General features: G+C 42.5%; 1 protein-coding gene across 4 annotated transcripts in view; it reads left to right on the top strand.

The window, feature by feature from the left end:
• Positions 1–16,621, top strand: part of TTF2 (transcription termination factor 2) — a 39,793-nt gene that overhangs the window by 8,493 nt on the left and 14,679 nt on the right. For all 4 annotated transcript variants that reach the window (XR_012004147.1, XM_072769625.1, XM_072769624.1 and 1 more), the window contains 9 exons: positions 3,324–3,390; positions 4,227–5,168; positions 5,487–5,601; positions 5,954–6,136; positions 8,081–8,208; positions 9,411–9,492; positions 11,340–11,459; positions 12,720–12,870; positions 15,095–15,203. Coding sequence is in view for 3 of the 4 variants with exons in the window: in XM_072769625.1 (XP_072625726.1) it covers positions 3,324–3,390; positions 4,227–5,168; positions 5,487–5,601; positions 5,954–6,136; positions 8,081–8,208; positions 9,411–9,492; positions 11,340–11,459; positions 12,720–12,870; positions 15,095–15,203 (1,897 nt within the window). In the remaining variant the exon portion in view is untranslated. The remainder of the gene's footprint in view (positions 1–3,323; positions 3,391–4,226; positions 5,169–5,486; positions 5,602–5,953; positions 6,137–8,080; positions 8,209–9,410; positions 9,493–11,339; positions 11,460–12,719; positions 12,871–15,094; positions 15,204–16,621) is intronic.

Genomic DNA, 16,621 nt, shown 5'->3' with positions numbered 1-16,621 from the left:
ATATAGGAATAAGGATGGTCAGAGAGAGTGGAATAGTGATTGCTATTGCTTAGCAAGCCTTTCATATGCATCATGCTTCAGTCTGAACCTTCTTTACATGTATTAATGCATGTAGTCTTCACAGTGATCATAGGAGGTAGGTACTTTTTTTTTTTTTGCCATTCTACAGAAAAAGAAACTGGCACAGTCAGATGAGGTACCTGAGGATTCAGAGCTAATTCTATAGTAAGATTGGGATTCAAACTAAGGCAGGATGACTCTAGTACCCCAGAGAATCCCAGCCTGGCTGATGTGAATGTGCCTGACATTGTTAAGTCTGGATTGGACAGTCAGCCTTTAGTAAGAAGGGAGGATATGCCTTCTGGTGAAGCATTGAAGAGGTCAAGCTTCCTCTAGCCATGTTCATCAGTATTGTTTATTACTTATGTCCTGAAAAATAATATAGTGCAGAAATTACACTCTTCTTCATAATGGAACTGATATTTGCTTTCTCTGAGTATATTTCCATTGCTTCCTTTGTTGATTTGCAATTTAATAAACATAACAGACTTTATATCCTAAAAACAGAGAAGCCCACCCAGGTTGGTTTCAATAAAAATGCAAGTAAAAGCATTTTTAGCGCCATGTCTAGAACATAGTAGATGCTTAGTAGTTGCATCGTAGGTATATTGTTTTCTCCCTTCTTGGTCTTCAGGTCTTGCCCTTTGGAAAGTCTGCAGTGGCTTGGGCTTTTTTAATAGATATGATTTATGAAATGTTCTTGTCAGTAAAGATTTTAAGTACTTGATACACTTGAAACAACAGCAGCAATTTATTCTTGATTCACTTTGATAAGTAATGGTATTGCCTGACAGTTGCCAATACTTTGAATTGTTACGCATTTGAAGCTTTTCAGAAATCTTATTAACACGTGTTCAATCTAATATCTTTTTGCAGTGAGACAAACTAAAGAGACCAGTAATTTTTTTTTTTTTAATTGTGAGCTAGAATGGGGGAAATTGTGAGCTTATATGAGAGGAGCTGGACCTATTTTGTTTTTAGTTTGACTTTTATGGAACACTTGTTCATTTGAGGCTTATCTTTGATTATATGTTCAGGTGAGGTAATGATGTCAGGGGATTTTGAATTAGGACTCAGACTGTCATGATTTATGTTATATATTTGAGAAGTTAGAAAAAGAGCAAGAAATTAAACTGAAAGAATGGAGAAAGAAGGGATTCATTTAGGTAAAAATGGAATTTAATGAGTTCAAAAACAGCAATAAATAAAATCCAGAAGGTAATTGACCAAGAAAAACAAAGAAGGCCCTAATACCTGATATGAGGAGTAGGGAGTTACCCTACAGATATATTAAGATTCATTGTGGCATTGTTAGTAGCACAGAATTGGAAACAACCAGATTGTCTCTCAAGAGTGTTCTGGATAAATAATAGAACTCTAAATAGTGGGAAACTGCAGCTGTAGGAAAAAAAATATATATGTGTGTGTGTATATATATATGTGTGTGTGTGTGTGTGTGTGTATATATATTTATATATGTAGACCCTTTATATCTTTTTCTAGAAAAATCTTGAAGACTGTTTTAAAAAGCAAAGTATTTAGTAGTATGTATACTATGCTATCCATATATGTGGAAAAGGAAATTAAGATTCATTATATTGATCGGAATATACAGTTTAAAATCTCTGGAAAGGTAAACGAAGCTAATAGGCATGAGTATCGGAAGGGATGGGAATTGGGCAGATAGGGTACCACGAGAGGGTCCTTTTCATGGCCATTGTATACTTTTTGGTTGAGTTTATTAGCTAGTGAAACAAGTAAAATGATATTGGAAGCTCTTCTTTGATTATTAAATGTGTTTGAGAAATCATTTTGGGTAAGGAAGAAATCAGCTTGCTCTATTGAATTCCACAATACTTAATTATGTACAAAAGGCAAGGCATAGTTGGGAATAAGGAGACCATATATGGTAATAGCCTTCTAGTTGCTGAAAGTATAGTCAGCAGACAGGTAGATACGAGTATAATACGGCCAAATACAACAGAAATACAGAAACAATGCAGTGGATGAACAGGGAAGGAAATGTCTGAAAATCTTGCAAAGCAGGGATAGCTTGAACTGGATGCTGAAAGACGTAGGATTTTGACAACTGGTGATGGGGGAAGTGGTGGGCAAATAGGGATAAAGAGGACATCCTTTGGATGAAGGAAGATACACTTGCAAAATCTGGGATGCTGGAGAGCACATATGTGTTTTTGTTTGCAAATGGACCAGTGTAGCCATTTCTTTATAGTGAATGTATAAGCTGTGTTTACTGGTGCAGTGACAGGCAGTCTTGTATTGGGATATATGTCTGAATGCAGTCTTTTTTTTTTTTTTAATGGAAAATTGCAAATAAATACAAGTAGACAAGATAGAATAATGCAACCTATGAGCTTCATCAGTTACCAGTTCATGCCAATCTTATTCCCTATATACTCTACACACTCCATCCCCCAGCTCTTCCCTTATTTTGGAACAGATCCCAGATAACATCACTTCTTCTGTAAATGTTTCAGTGTATGACTCTAAGAGATAGGGATTCTCTCTTTCTTTTTAACCAGTTGGAGTATAGATTTCCAGTAGCTTCATCAATACCATAAGTAGCTTATTTTTAATAGTTTTTGTTTATTTGTTTAAATCTTTAAGATTCACAGTCGCAATTGATTGATAATGCCTTTGAAGTCTCTTGAGTTTTCTCTCCATTTTTTTCCTCCCTTGTAATTTATTTTTTGAAGGAAGGCAGTTGTTCATCATAGAGCGTTTCCCACTGTCAAGATTTTACAGATCACATCCCTGTGGCCAAGCTCTGTCTGTTCCTGTTGTTTGTATTTCCCATAAATTGGTAATTGAATCTAGGGGTTTGACCTGATCCCGGTTAGTTTCTGTTTGTTTTGATTTGGCTTAGTTTTGTTTTGCTTTACCGTATAGGTCCTATCGGGGTTTCCTGTCAGGAATACATAATGTCTGGTTATCTCTCTTTTTCTGATTTCAGCAGCCACTACTGATCATGTTTCTATTTTAGTTATTCTTTGCAGAGCAAAAAGAATAAACCTGTGTGCATCTTGGCTTCTATGATGCCTCTTTTCTTTCATTTCTTAGCCCTTATAAATACCCCATGCAGTAGAGAATTTTTAAATGGAAATATAAGAGTAATTGGTTTTGAGTGACCTTTCAAAACCAGTGTCAGATAGTTGCAAGATATGTTCTTGGATGAAAAAGAAATTTATCTCATTTTAATGGATTTCCACAGCCTTGATTATTTGTGTTTTATACTTCATTAGATTGTTCTTCCAGTGCATTAGAAGTAAGGCAGCAGGGAAGCAGTGGTGCGGAAGTATACCATGGCAGGTAGGAATTATTCCTGTCTTCAAACCTATGTAAAGACTGTTTAATCTTTGGTGTCGCCTGAAAAGACCTTGAAGTCCAGTATAAACTGGTTGGTCTTCATCATACTGTCTCTGAAAGATGGTTCTTTTCTTTAAGCAAGGTAGACCCTATAGGGTTTCTTAATTCAAAGGACTATTTGGTTATAGTGAAGATTTAATTGTTTGTCTCCTATTTCATTTAAATATTTTTCAAGGTCTTAAATGTAGTCACTGCTCTATTTAGGAAGAAATTTGGGTTTACTTGACCAACCTCAGCATCTTTTTAGACGCTGGTGTCTCCTCAATGTTGTTACAAATGGGGTGACATTCATAAGCTAGAATGCAAGAGACCGATAGATACCCAGCACATGGGGGGCTAGGGCCAGGGAAGCAGCAAGACCTTCATTGGTTGAGGCAGAGCTTAGACTTGTCACTCTGGTTTCCTACAGTGAAACTTTCATAATGCAAAACTCAAAGCAAGCATAGGACATTTTGGGGATAAATTCTCGAGACATTAGTTTTTTGTGAAAGGTATCCATTGTGGCTCTTACAACTGCATACACACTTGATTTGATCACTACTTGTCCTTGAGGCCTGTGAAAGCAGTGGTCATGGGCAGAGAAGGAACCAAGCATTGAAAGTACTCTTCAGAAACTAATACTGTGTGAGTTAGGCATGTAGTCTTTCTGAGCGGCAGAAATAGTTTTGGGAATGTTCAGAAGTATTGGACTACTGTTTCCATTTCCTCTGATAAAAGGCATTCTGATATGATGCTCGCATTAATCTTATTATATTAAGATTATTTTTTTTGTCTTTTAGGAGCCTCATTCCAAAGAACGTTCTGTAACCAAGTCTCAGCGTGCCTCTGAGCTACTTCATTATTCTTCCACCCAGCAGAGGAACCCGTTCAAGGTACTTGACAAGAATCAAGAGCCATCTCTCTGGAAACAGTTCACCAAAGGTGAAGGTGAGGAAAAGATGGTGGATAAGAAGCAAAAGGAAAAGGGAGACGTACTCCTGGATCAAAAGGAGGAACGGAAGCCTGAACCCAACTGCTGTATGAAGAAAAATCTCTCATCTGGCCTGGAGGTAAAGAAAAAACAACCAGCACCTCAAGAGCAGCAGCGAGGGGAGAAAACAGAGTTGCAGCATGAAGCGAAGGAGAACAAAGGAATGCACAAAAGAAACCTTTCTGAGGTGAAATCCAAGCAGTGCCATGTTGAGGAGCTGAGAAAACCATCTGGGTCTCTTCAGGTAAAATCAAACATTGAGAGTCATCACGTTGAAAAGAAATCAGAGCCTCTGAGGGAGAAGGAAGCCAAGCCTTTGCCTAGAATTATTCACAGTCAAAACCCAGTAAGCAAGCCCCAAAAAGGGGAACATGTCAGCAAAGAACACTCCAAGAGCTGGGAGGCAAGAGAAATAAAGGCAAGCGACGACCCCAGCTCGCAGACCAACCAGCAGTCAGAGCCTTGGGATGGGCCTGCTCCCGGGGGACCAGCCGCACAGTGTGCGCCACCAGCCAAGGAGTGCTCCCTGGGACAGAGGCTGGAAGTGGCCTCCAGTCATGTTTTCACTTCCTCTAAGCCTCCTTTGTTCTTTGGCTCGACCCTGAACTCACAGAAGGAGGAGAGCCTGCCATTACCTGGTCAGGATATGCAGAGAAAAACACCTCCTGCCACAGGTGGTTCCAGGAAGGTAGAACCTTCAGACCAAGCAGCCCAACGTGTGTACCTCACAGCACAACTGAGGCAAAAGAAGGTAACTGCTGGCCTGCCATGTGCTTTGTTTTTAAGGTCAGAACATCGTTAACTATGGGCCACAAGCTAGTCACGTGTGTTAACGTGGGAAAAGTTTTGTAGGTGGGTGTTTCGCTTCTGTCTTTTCCTATGTTTATATTTTTGGGGTTAGAAAATCAGCTGGATTTAAGAAAAAAAAAATAACAAAAAAACCCTGTTTTTCACACATATACTTAAAGGAGCCTAATTTCAGAGTTTTCACATTGTAGGCTACTTTAATCTGACACTGTCTTTCTAAGAACTTGAGACGAGAGACCATCTTACAGGATCTGTTTTCCAGAGCACTCTGAAATCGGTGAACATCCAGGCTCTTCCAGACAAGGGTCAGAAGTTGCTCAAGCAAATTCAGGAGTTGGAGGAAGCCCTTGGTGCTCTTGCCCTCTCCCCAGAGCCAGGTAAAACGGGTTATGCCCCAGAACTCGGGGTTTGCAGGAACTTTACAAGAGATGTACGAGAATCCCTTTCCATAAAGAATCTGTTGATTCATCCACCTTTCCATTTGATAATCCACTTCCGAGCTTTTCAGAATGCACTTGTAATTTCTAAGAACCTCCTTCATTTCCTGTGGACTCAACTCTATCCCCATCACTTAAGAAATGTTCTGTGTTGTGGTCTTGAGGTGTCTAGCTTGTTGGAATGGTGATGACCCCACCCTCTCTTGACCTCCTCTCTCACATAGAACTTCTTTGCTGTCCTGAATTGTAGCCTATTCTTTCCTTGTTTTTGTTTTGTTTTGTTTTGGGGCAGACACTAATGAGAAGAGTAACACTCAAGTACTGCAACAGAAAAACATCACCAAAGCTACCACTGACCCCCCTCACCTGGTGCCTCCCAAACCCCTGCAGGGTGAGGATCTCCAGCCTCTGGTTTCTCAAGGACTGAAGGCTGCCTGCCCAGTAGCTGCTGGGGGATCCAGTTGGTGCTCTGGAGGTAAGATCCAAGGGCCTGGCCCTGGTGTGAATAGCTATACCTACAAGTTAAATGCTGCCTAGGAGATGTCTCTGTGCCCATGTGAAGGGAGAAGCCATTCTGGAGTAGTAAATTGCCATTATAATAAAAATGCCCAGCTGAGCTTTGCACAGTGTTTCAATTTCTGTGCTTGGCTCATTTACTGACCGTTTTCACAGGCTGTCATCAATCAGACCAATGGCTGGCACACAGCAGTCATCGTGTAAATGTTTATGAGTGAAAGCTCAAGCTTACACCACGATAAAGTAGGCTGACCAGCGGGCACATTTGCACCCCTGTGTAGGTGTTAAGGCAGAGCAGAGGAGTGACATGAGTCAAGCTGATGACCAAAGACCCACTGAGAACTGTGACACCCTATTTAAATGACTGTTTCCATCCTTAACTTTACAGAAAACTATGGTTCAGAAGTAACTGCAAATAAAGATCACAGCAGAGCCTCACAGATGTGCTGGGATGGGCTGATTTGCTGATCAGGGGACAGGACCTGGGCTCACTGGTCAGCTTGGCTGGCAGTGACTGGAAGCACTAAGGCCAGTTTTCTCCCAGCTGAAGACTGCTAGAGATATAGAAAGGGAAAAGGAGAGAAGCAAGGGAACAAAAAAGGAAGGAAAGGGAGAAAGTCAAAGAGCAGTAATTAATAGGGGATAAGAAATGGACTTGGTGCCAGATGCAGTTGAGGCTAGCCTAAAAAGGAACAGAAAATCCTGTTTCAGGGCACCTGGGGGGGTCAGTAGATTAAGCATCTGACTCTTGATTTTGGCTCAGGTCATGATCTCAAGGTTGTGGGATTGAACCCTGTGTTGGGCTCTATGATCAGCTTAGTCTGCCCCCACTTTGCACATGCACACATGCGCACAATAGATAGATAATAAAAATAATAAATAATTTTTTAAAAGCACCTTTACTTTTTTTTTTTTTTTTAAGTTTATTTATGATAGTCACACAGAGAGAGAGAGAGAGAGGCGGAGACATAGGCAGAGGGAGAAGCAGGCTCCATGCACCAGGAGCCCGATGTGGGATTCGATCCCGGGTCTCCAGGATCGTGCCCTGAGCCAAAGGCAGGCGCTAAACCGCTGCGCCACCCAGGGATCCCTAAAAGCACCTTTAAAAAGAAAAGAAAATGTGCTTTAGTAGCATGACAGTTCTGGCTGAGAACATTGCTGTTACAGCATCATTCAGTAATCATAGTGGTGACTGAGTCAACTAGACAAAAACTAAATTTTATTAGAGTCTTAAGGTAAGAAAGTAAGTAATATGTTTAGAAAGCATTTCATCAAAGCGATTTTTCATTTAAAAATACTTTAACATTTGAAATGGTTAATTGGCATCTGCCTAGAAACCTCCTTCAGGATACTTCATGCCTGAAATTGGAAGCAGTGTAGGGGCGTGAATAGTGTTCCCTATAGGATGAGTGAGCTAACAGCACCACAGTATCTCCTGGCACAGTGCAGTCAGTGTGTGACACACACATCAGGGGCTCTCTCCCCATCTATCTAAACGTCCACGGACTTCCACAATTTCAGCCTTCCCTGTTGCTGACTTCCCTTCTTTGTATCTCACCCTGAGGATCTTTTCTTCCTAAAATAATGATGACATTACCTTTTCCTTGGCTTCCGCTTCGAAACTGGGGAAAAATTAAAAAGCGTACTCAAAATACTACAAGTTATCTTTTTATTATACTTTAATTATTTTGCCCTTTATTATAGTAGGTGTGTGGTTAAATGAACAAACGGAAAATGGGGATAGAAGAGTCTATGGGGAAGGAAACTCTGTGGGCAAGAATTTGTAGGCCATGCAGATGTGTTATCTGGCAAATCGTGGATTGCTGGTTCACAGCATTAGCCAGGGTGGAACACTTGTGACACCTTTAGATAACATTTAGATAACACCTTTATTCGTACACAGGCCCCATGCAACAAGATGGGCCTCATGCCACATGGAAAATCATAAGTAAAGCCATTGATGAGCTGCATGAATCACTTGAGTCTCGGCCTGTTGAGACCGCTGTGGCAGAGGATCCAGCTGGGCTGAAGGTGAGCCAGGGGAGACTCCTGGTGCGGAGTTTCCTCTAGGAGTGTCCCTGCACCACAGATGGGGAGAACCTGTGGAGCTGCCCAGCAGAGTGCCATCCTGATGGATCTTTCCTACACATGATGCTTTAGTGGCTTCCCTTGTGGTATTTTCTCCTGTGTGGAGAGAGGGAGGAAAAAAAATACAAAAACCCACTTTTTTTTGTTAAAGCCATAACGTTCTATAGGTGTAATAGCAATAAAAGACTCGTTTATTGAGCTTCAGTGAGTGCTACGAGGATGCAAAGGACTTGCTGCTCTTAATGAACTAGTTGGGGGCAAGTGCATATGCAACATATATGAAACATAGAAAAGTACACAAAAACAAAGGTAAAATGTGCACTATCATGGGCTGCAGACAGTATACAGCAAACAAAAGGAATTCAGAATAAGGGAAAGTCACCATAGGTGAAGAAGTCTTTATTGCCTGCCTCCCTGTGCCTTAACAAAGTGGCAAGCCCGAAGATAGCAAGGAGGATAGAAACCAAACACTTGGGTTGGAGAGAAGATGCAGGCAGCATTACTAACAGGTGAAGATGGGGAGCAGCAGGTGACATCACTGAGCAGGGGGCCTGCCTCACGATGCAACCTGGCACAGGGGAGCAGCTCAGATAGATTCACTCAGGAGATGGGACGAGATCCCATAGAACCTTGAGCCGGGTGTTTCCTGAAGATTGTTTTTGTCATGGAGTACCAGATGAGCTGGATTAAAAGACTGGAAGGGGGTGTCCGTCAAAGAGCTGCTGAAATTTATGACTCCCGGTGCAGATTCGGGACCCTGCCTACAGAGAGAATGAGCAGAAAACATCGGAGTGGCTCAGGAGTGAAAGGGAGGTGGCCAGTTAGAGGTCTTGCTTGCAAGCAGTAGAAGCTGCCTGGCTGATTCAAGCAGACAAAGGAAGACTCCCACTTGAGGGGGTGGGGGATGCTCTTGGTAGACATGCTGGCTAGCCGGTGCAAGTCTGTCCCTGGCAGACCAGGATGTGTGGTCACCCTAGGTGAGACGTGGAGTCACGGACCTCTGAGGTGCAGTGAGCGGCCCCACGACAGCTGGAATATTGGGAGGATCACTTCTAGAAAAGGAGAGGAAAGTGTGGAGTCTGAGTAGTCAGGATCCAGCACTCATGAGGAATTTATACTCAGCTTTTGGTTCTTCCCTTTGCCAGGTCCCCTTGCTCCTGCACCAGAAGCAGGCATTGGCCTGGTTGCTATGGCGGGAAAGTCAGAAGCCACATGGTGGAATTCTGGGTGAGTCTGGTGTTATGATAGGAGCCAACATACATATATTGTTTCATTTGGTCCTGTCAGCAGCGCTGGAGTGAGCACTTTGCTGTCCCCTTTTCCAGATGAAGAAACTGAAGTGCGGGATGGTAAAGCAGCATACTCAAGAGTACATAGCTGTAGGGTCAGCCAAGTCGTGGCTACAAGCAGAAGCTGACTGACTAAGCAGAGAGACAGTTCATTCTCTGGTGGCACAGGACAGACAGTCTGAGAGATGTGGAGAGCTAGATGGTGAGAGATGTGGAGAGCTAGATGGGAGGCCAGACGTCTAGGAGCACGGCCAAAGCCAAGGAATAGCCTCAGTGTCTTCTGGGAACTGTCATGGCTACTTTGTTCCATGAAGCCACCCCAAAGTCAGAGACCCCTGTCTCCACTCCTTCCTGCCAAAAGGATTTCACAGGGAGCCTCTTTTCTCAAGTTGCTCACATCTTCAAAATCTTGTGTGAGTATATGTATTCTCCAGAGCCGGATCACGCTGCCAGGCCTTAGGTGTGGGGAGCCTAGAAAGAAAGTTTTCTGTGTTCTGCTTTGGAAACTCAGCAAAATAAAATTTTCCAAGGTGCTCAGCTTCTAGGAAACATGACAGATGGCCACAATGGCTAGTAAGTGGCTATGATAAGGATCCCCAGGACTAGCTCCAGGTTAGACGCTCTGCTAGGAAGATGCACAGCATGGTATCTTACTCATGGCTAGGGTTTATTACAAAATAAAAAAGTAAGATTATTTTGATTTGTTATAAGTCGCAATCTGCAAAGGGAAAAGGCACATGGAGCAAAGTTCAGAGGATACTGGGTACAAGCTTCCAGAGGCCTTTGGCAGTGAAGTCGGCCAGGGTGAGCTGTGATGGCACTTGTTAAGATGTTGCTGAGTGGGGGAGTTCAGGCCTAAAGTGTTTACTGGAAGTTGGTCACACTGGCAGCTTCAGGCCTGGTTGGTCCTGGAATCCCAGGCTTCCAGAAGGAAGGCAGATGTTAAGCAAAACCACATTGTTGTTGTTTTTTTTTAAATTTATTTTTTTATTGGTGTTCAATTTGCCAACATATAGAATAAACCATATTGTTTGTGCGTGCAGTTTAGGCGCAGTGAACCACTCTTAGAAGTTCTGGGAATGGTGGGAACCCTGCTTGAATTCGAGTTTCCAAGGCCGGCCCAGCACCCTGTCCCCAGGCCTTCCCTAGGATGATGGTGAGGCCTGCTGTGTTAGCTCCTTGTCTACTCAAAGTAGCAGGGCCTGAATTTGAACCAGAATCCACACTGTGACATTTTACTTCTGCTTATGTCAGCGATTATTTAAACTGTTACAGTGAGGATGAGAATATTTTATAGGGTCTAAAAAATAGTAAACTAAATTAGAGGAGTCCAATGACCAGCACAATGACAGTACCTGAGAAATGTTAATTAATGTCCCTCTTTGATGAACAAGTTTAGGGAATGGAGGACTATTTTGAATTAACTCCATCTATTGGATCTTTTTGGTTTCGGGGGAGTAAAAATTTTTAAAAACTAGCCACTATCACCAAATGAGAGACAGATACCAGTGAATGCATTAGGTAAGTAACAATACAGCCTGCAGACCAGAGTAAGGTCTAAATTATAAGTCTTGCAAAAGTCATGGTAACATGTCTTTGATCTGGATAATGAGTAGCAAGAGCTAGGGTTCATCTTCATACACAAGGTGAAGGATTTGTTAGGGTAGGAAAGAACAGTGCCTGAACCAGCAGGAGCCAAGGTATGCCAGTGATTTCTTCTCTTGAAGTGGAGGTGATTCTTTGCCCTAAGTGATAAACTATCTAACTTCCATTTTCTTTTTCCAGCGGATGATATGGGATTAGGAAAAACCCTAACAATGATTGCCCTCATCCTGACCCAGAAGAACCGAGAGAAAACCAAAGAAGAGGACAAAAACGTGGCATTGACTTGGCTTTCCAAAGATGGTATCCAAACGCCCTCATAGCCTGTTATTTCCGAAATTATCTGAGCCAGCAGAGAGTGGACATTTTTAGACTACGAAAGAATACTTTTGGTCATGTGTCATTAGTCTATTAGAGAACCAGTGTTAGACTCTTTCCTCTGGCATCATTTCTGATGCTGGATATGCTAATTACAAGTGATGATTGCCTCTTTTGCTATCAATTTAGCTTGACCTGTGATTAGAAGAAAATTTTAAAAAGAAAGCCAAGGCTTTGAAATGGCTCTTACTATTTTTGTTAATGTTGAGGACACAACTATGGGGCTGGTCCAAATTAGTTAATAATATTTTTTTTAATATTTTATTTCTTCATTCATGAGAGACACAGGCAGAGGGAGAAGCAGGCTCCCTGCTGAGCCACCCAGGCATCCCTTTTTTTTTCTTTTAAGATTTTAATTAATACTATTTTTTTAAGGAAGGTTTGTCCACCTTTGGATTTTAGCCACTATAGCAAAAGCTGTTTCCAAGTTTTCTGAAATTCTTCAGCTTTCCAAATTCTCAACAATTTCTCACTTCAACCTCTGTTTTTAAAATAAAATAGCTGTCTGTGTGCCTTAAAGGTCCGATGTGTCACGTGTTGGCAACACTGCATCACACATGAGTTGCCATGTATGCAAGGACCTTTCTCAGGTGGTTGGTGCAGATCTGGCTCTCCACTCTCAAGGCTTCTCCTGGTGGCAGCTGGATCCCGTGGCTCTGGGTGCAGTAGTGACATGCTGCATGCACACACAGAGATGGGGTGGTGGGACAGTGGTACAAACACTCTCGCTAGCTGGTTCCTGGGTAATCTTTGCTTATTTTAGGAGTTTTGTACTTCTGTTGTGAGGTGGATGTGTAATTAGGTGACGCTTTTCAGAAAAAAAAGTAATAGTACCCCCCTGTAACGAACCAGCTCAGGCTGAGGTAGGAAATGATCCTGCTTCTACCTCCTGACCACTGTTGGAAGCACATTGGTTTCTTTAGATGGAGACCACGTACTGTGCCCTTTCCTTTCCTCCTTTAGCCACTGTCTCTGACTGACCTTTGTACGGGGGAAAATAAGTGTTGTGAGTTAAAAGACCACCCCTTTAATTTCCCATTCTGTTCTATACTGTGTGTGGAAATAAGAGCAGCAGTTTGTTAAAAATATTGATTGAAGGAAGAATAGTCCAGAAAAAGAGGAGATAACTTTAAGGGTTAAAGACTGTTTAATGAGAGTAATGAGGTGTTGACTTTTTTTCCCAAGACTCCCGTGAGTTCACTTCCCGTGGCACGCTGATCATCTGTCCTGCTTCCCTGATCCATCACTGGAAAAACGAGGTGATGAAACGTGTGAGCAGCAACACACTAAGAGTCTGTCTCTATCATGGGCCCAATCGGGATCAACGTGCAAAAGTGTAAGTGCAGAAACACTGCATTCGGTGCCAGCTCTTAGCATCTTGGCTTGAGGGGTCATAATTGGCCTTCCTTGAGCTTTCCTGTAGTCAGGACTAATGATACTTGAGAAGACTAAAGGCACTTTCGCCACCCAGCATCCTTCACCTGTCCTAGGAGATGCATCTTTTTTGTTTGTTTGTTTGTTTGTTTACTTTTGTAAAAAAGATTTCATTTATTTACCCGTGAGAGACACACACAAAAAGAGGCAGAGACGCAGGCAGGCTCTCTGCAGGAAGCCCGATGTGGGACTGGATCCCAGAACCCCGGGATCACACCCTAAGCCAAAGGCAGATGCTCAACCATTGAACCACCCAGGCATCCCTAGGAGATGCTTCTCTGAAGAGAATGGTGTTCTTTTGCTGTATCCTCGTTACCATCGTCAACAAGAGCTGTCATGGGAGGTAGCCTGAGATGCCCGAGCTGTTGGTCAGGGAGCAGCAGCATTCTCTTGGCGCAAGAGGGTCTGCCACAGTTATTTCATTCTTGCTGAATTTCTGATTCCAAACTCACATTCTTTTTCCGTTCGTGTAAATTGTAACCAGCCTGGTCTTATAGAGCATCTTGGTAGAATATTAATGATTAGTTGGTATGGACTGGCTATGTTTTTCACATAGGAACCATCTACGAAGTTTTAAAATCAAGGGTTTAGATTAGACCTAACTGAATTCCTGAAGGGAGTGGATCAGGAAGCAGGAAGGAAAATGTTTCCCCAGGTGGTAATTTTAGTCCTAGCTTTGCCTTTTGGTTTTAAAGGATTTTTTTGTTTTTTAAGATTTTCTTTTTAAGGAAATCTCTATATCCAATGTAGGGCCCAAGATCAAGAGTCATATGCTCCATCTACCGAGCCAGCTGGGCGTCCCTGAAGGAATCGTTTTTTGTTCCTAATTGTGATATGATGGTCTAGGTTGAATACTTGCTGACCTAGTCAAGGAACCGAGTTGTTTCTGCTTCTAAACAATCTCCCCAATCTCTCATATTAGATATTTTATCTCCTAAAGAACAGAGTGGTAGTCTTTCGGGGTGAGTTGCAAAATTGGGGGCCATCAGTCTTCCAATACACCCATTCTCATGAATGAGGGTCACTTTAGCAGATGAAAGGTGTTAGGGCAGCAGTGACAGACCTGCGTGCCTTCTCCATCAGTGGTTAGCCTTTGTTCTAGGGAGTTTTTTTTTTTTTTTTTTTTTGAGATTTTATATATTTGAGGGAGGGAAGAGGGGAGAGAGAGAGAGAGAGAGAGAGAGGAGTGATGGGGGAGGAGCAGAGGGAGAGAGAAAGGCAGACTTCTTGCTGAGCAGGGAGCCCAACAAAGAGCTTGATCCCAGGATCCTGGGATCAGGGCCTGAGCTGAAGGCAGATAATTAAACTGACCGAGCCACCCAGGTGCCCTTGTTAGATTTATTAGAAATAAATTGCACCTTACTTGATTTGCACTTCAGTCATACCTGATTTGGTATTCAGAATGTACTACTAGTTGGCTGATTGGAATCATTCGTAATCCTTCTTCTTCGTATGATGCTAAGTCAGCATGTAGACAGTGTTCCCTCTGAATTAGACGTATCATTTTATCAAAAGTATTTATGGGCATTCTCTCAGGTGCACGATATTAAGTTTCATTGGAAAAAAGATTTTTTTATTAAGAGTCTTTACATATAAATAGTAGAGGCAAGGTAAACTCAAAGCTTACGTGTGTATATTAATACTCAAATATCAAGGCCAGGTTCATGTGTTTTCAGAAATCTGTTATAGAATGATAAGGCGAAAGATCAGATCTAGATGAACAACGCTTTGAGGGTTTCTTACTTCCCTGGGACTTCAGCATCAATCTAGCTCAAATCATTCCTACATGTTAATTCCCAGCCCTGCCCTACTTCTGTTGTTGCCAGATCAAATCCAGCTTAATATGACTACAGCCAGAGATTTTCTTTTCTGACTCATGTGCTGGGAACAGGGAGGCCGTTTAGCTCTAGTAAACAGGCTATAAAAATGATCAGAGGAAAGACATAAGGAAGCCAAGTAAGTAAAATTTACCATGTATGTGTGGATTAAGGGCATGAATTAATGAATTCTACCCACTGTCCTTCTTCTAGTCAAAGGCATTTTTATAAAGGGATCAACTCCCCCTCTCTTGTCAGTCACAATGTGGAGGGATAGTTTACTGTTTGCTTCCTGTTCTGTCTGCACAGCCTCTCTACATATGACATCGTGATCACTACCTATAACCTTCTGGCCAAGGAGATTCCCACACAGAAAGAAGAGGGAGCGATCCCCGGTGCAAACCCCAGTATGGGGAAGGTGAGTCTGGGAGCCACCAGGGAAATGGAGCAGCACCTCATAATTTAACTGGAGGCCTCCCACAGCATCACATGCAGCAAAGGTACATTCTTGTGAGGTCAGGAATGGCCTGGACATTCCACCTGTGGACACGGAAAGTGCCTTCCTCTCTTCGTTCCTATTTATTCCAGAGCTTTATCATCAGTGATGAAGGTTGAGGTCTGGCACAGTATTTAGTTGTTGTGTAGAGTGAACAGTAACTGCATAGAAGTTGTAGTGGGGCCTGTCACATGAATATGGGAAGTGCCACTTCCTGCAGTTTTTATTTTAGAGCCTTCTGGGTATACTCTTAGGGTATTTTTTTTTTTTTTTGTAAGATTTTATGTATTTATTTGAGAGTGAGAGTGAGACCGAGAGAGCATGAGCTGGAGGAGGGTCAGAGGCAGAAGAAGCAGGCTCCAATGCAGAACTCAATCCTGGGACCCCAGGATCACGACCTGAGGCAAAGGCTCAACCCATTGAGCCACCCAGGCGCCCCTCTTAGGATATTTTTTTATATTTAACGTGAAGAGCAGCATTTTAATACTGGCATTTTTGCATCAAGCTGTTACTCCTGCCTGTCTTCCACCTCCTAGGGAAAGAGGTTGCAGTCAGGCTACCAAGGGGCCTGAGGCTAACTGATAACCAGGGAAGACTGATTGTTTGCTAGGGTGTCCAGGGTCGTCTCCATCAAATAGCATAGAGGCTTTCTGGCATCATTATCATGGGGCTTTTTCTCCTGAAAATGTGGTGCTGTTCCAAGAGCTAATCTTTTGCGTGTTATTTTTCATCAGATCTCCATATTGGGGGAAATCTCTAGAATGCTTTTCCAGTCAGACCAACTCTGATTTCCTGTCGATGATGAACTTTTCAGATTCCTCACTGGTTCCTCATTGCTTTCGGGATAAAACCGTAGTCCCTTTCCAGGATGAATCAGGCTTTTTATGACCTTGTCCTACTTGACGGGGCTCTTATCTCCTACGCCTTGGCCCTCCCTGTGGCTTCTCCCCTTCTTAGTCCCAAGAGATGTATGTCTGCCCTGCTCTGTCACACTGCTGTGCCTTTGCTCTCTCTCAGTGGAATGCTTTGCCTCTGTTCCCTTTCCAGTTTAGTTTGGGTTTTTTGTTTGTTTGTTTTACCTGCTTTAAGAATCCTTTAATCCTTTGGTTAAATGCCTCTCCTATACCTTGTACTTACTTAAGTCCTAGCACTCCACATATTCAGCACATCTTGAATATCTCCTATGTGCCAGATGCTATTTCAGATATTAGACGGCAGTGAGCCACCCTTGCTAGGCTCCTCCAGCATGTGTTGAATTATCCAGTGGTACTTAATATATCAACATCGTGCCATAATTAATCTTTCTGCTTATTTTTCTTCTTTGCTCCCTTTTGAGCTCC

Source organism: Canis lupus, chromosome 12, assembly GCF_048164855.1.
Source record: "Canis lupus baileyi chromosome 12, mCanLup2.hap1, whole genome shotgun sequence".
In the NCBI taxonomy this organism is placed as follows: domain Eukaryota; kingdom Metazoa; phylum Chordata; class Mammalia; order Carnivora; family Canidae; genus Canis; species Canis lupus.
This window is presented reverse-complemented; position numbering and strand designations above follow the sequence as displayed.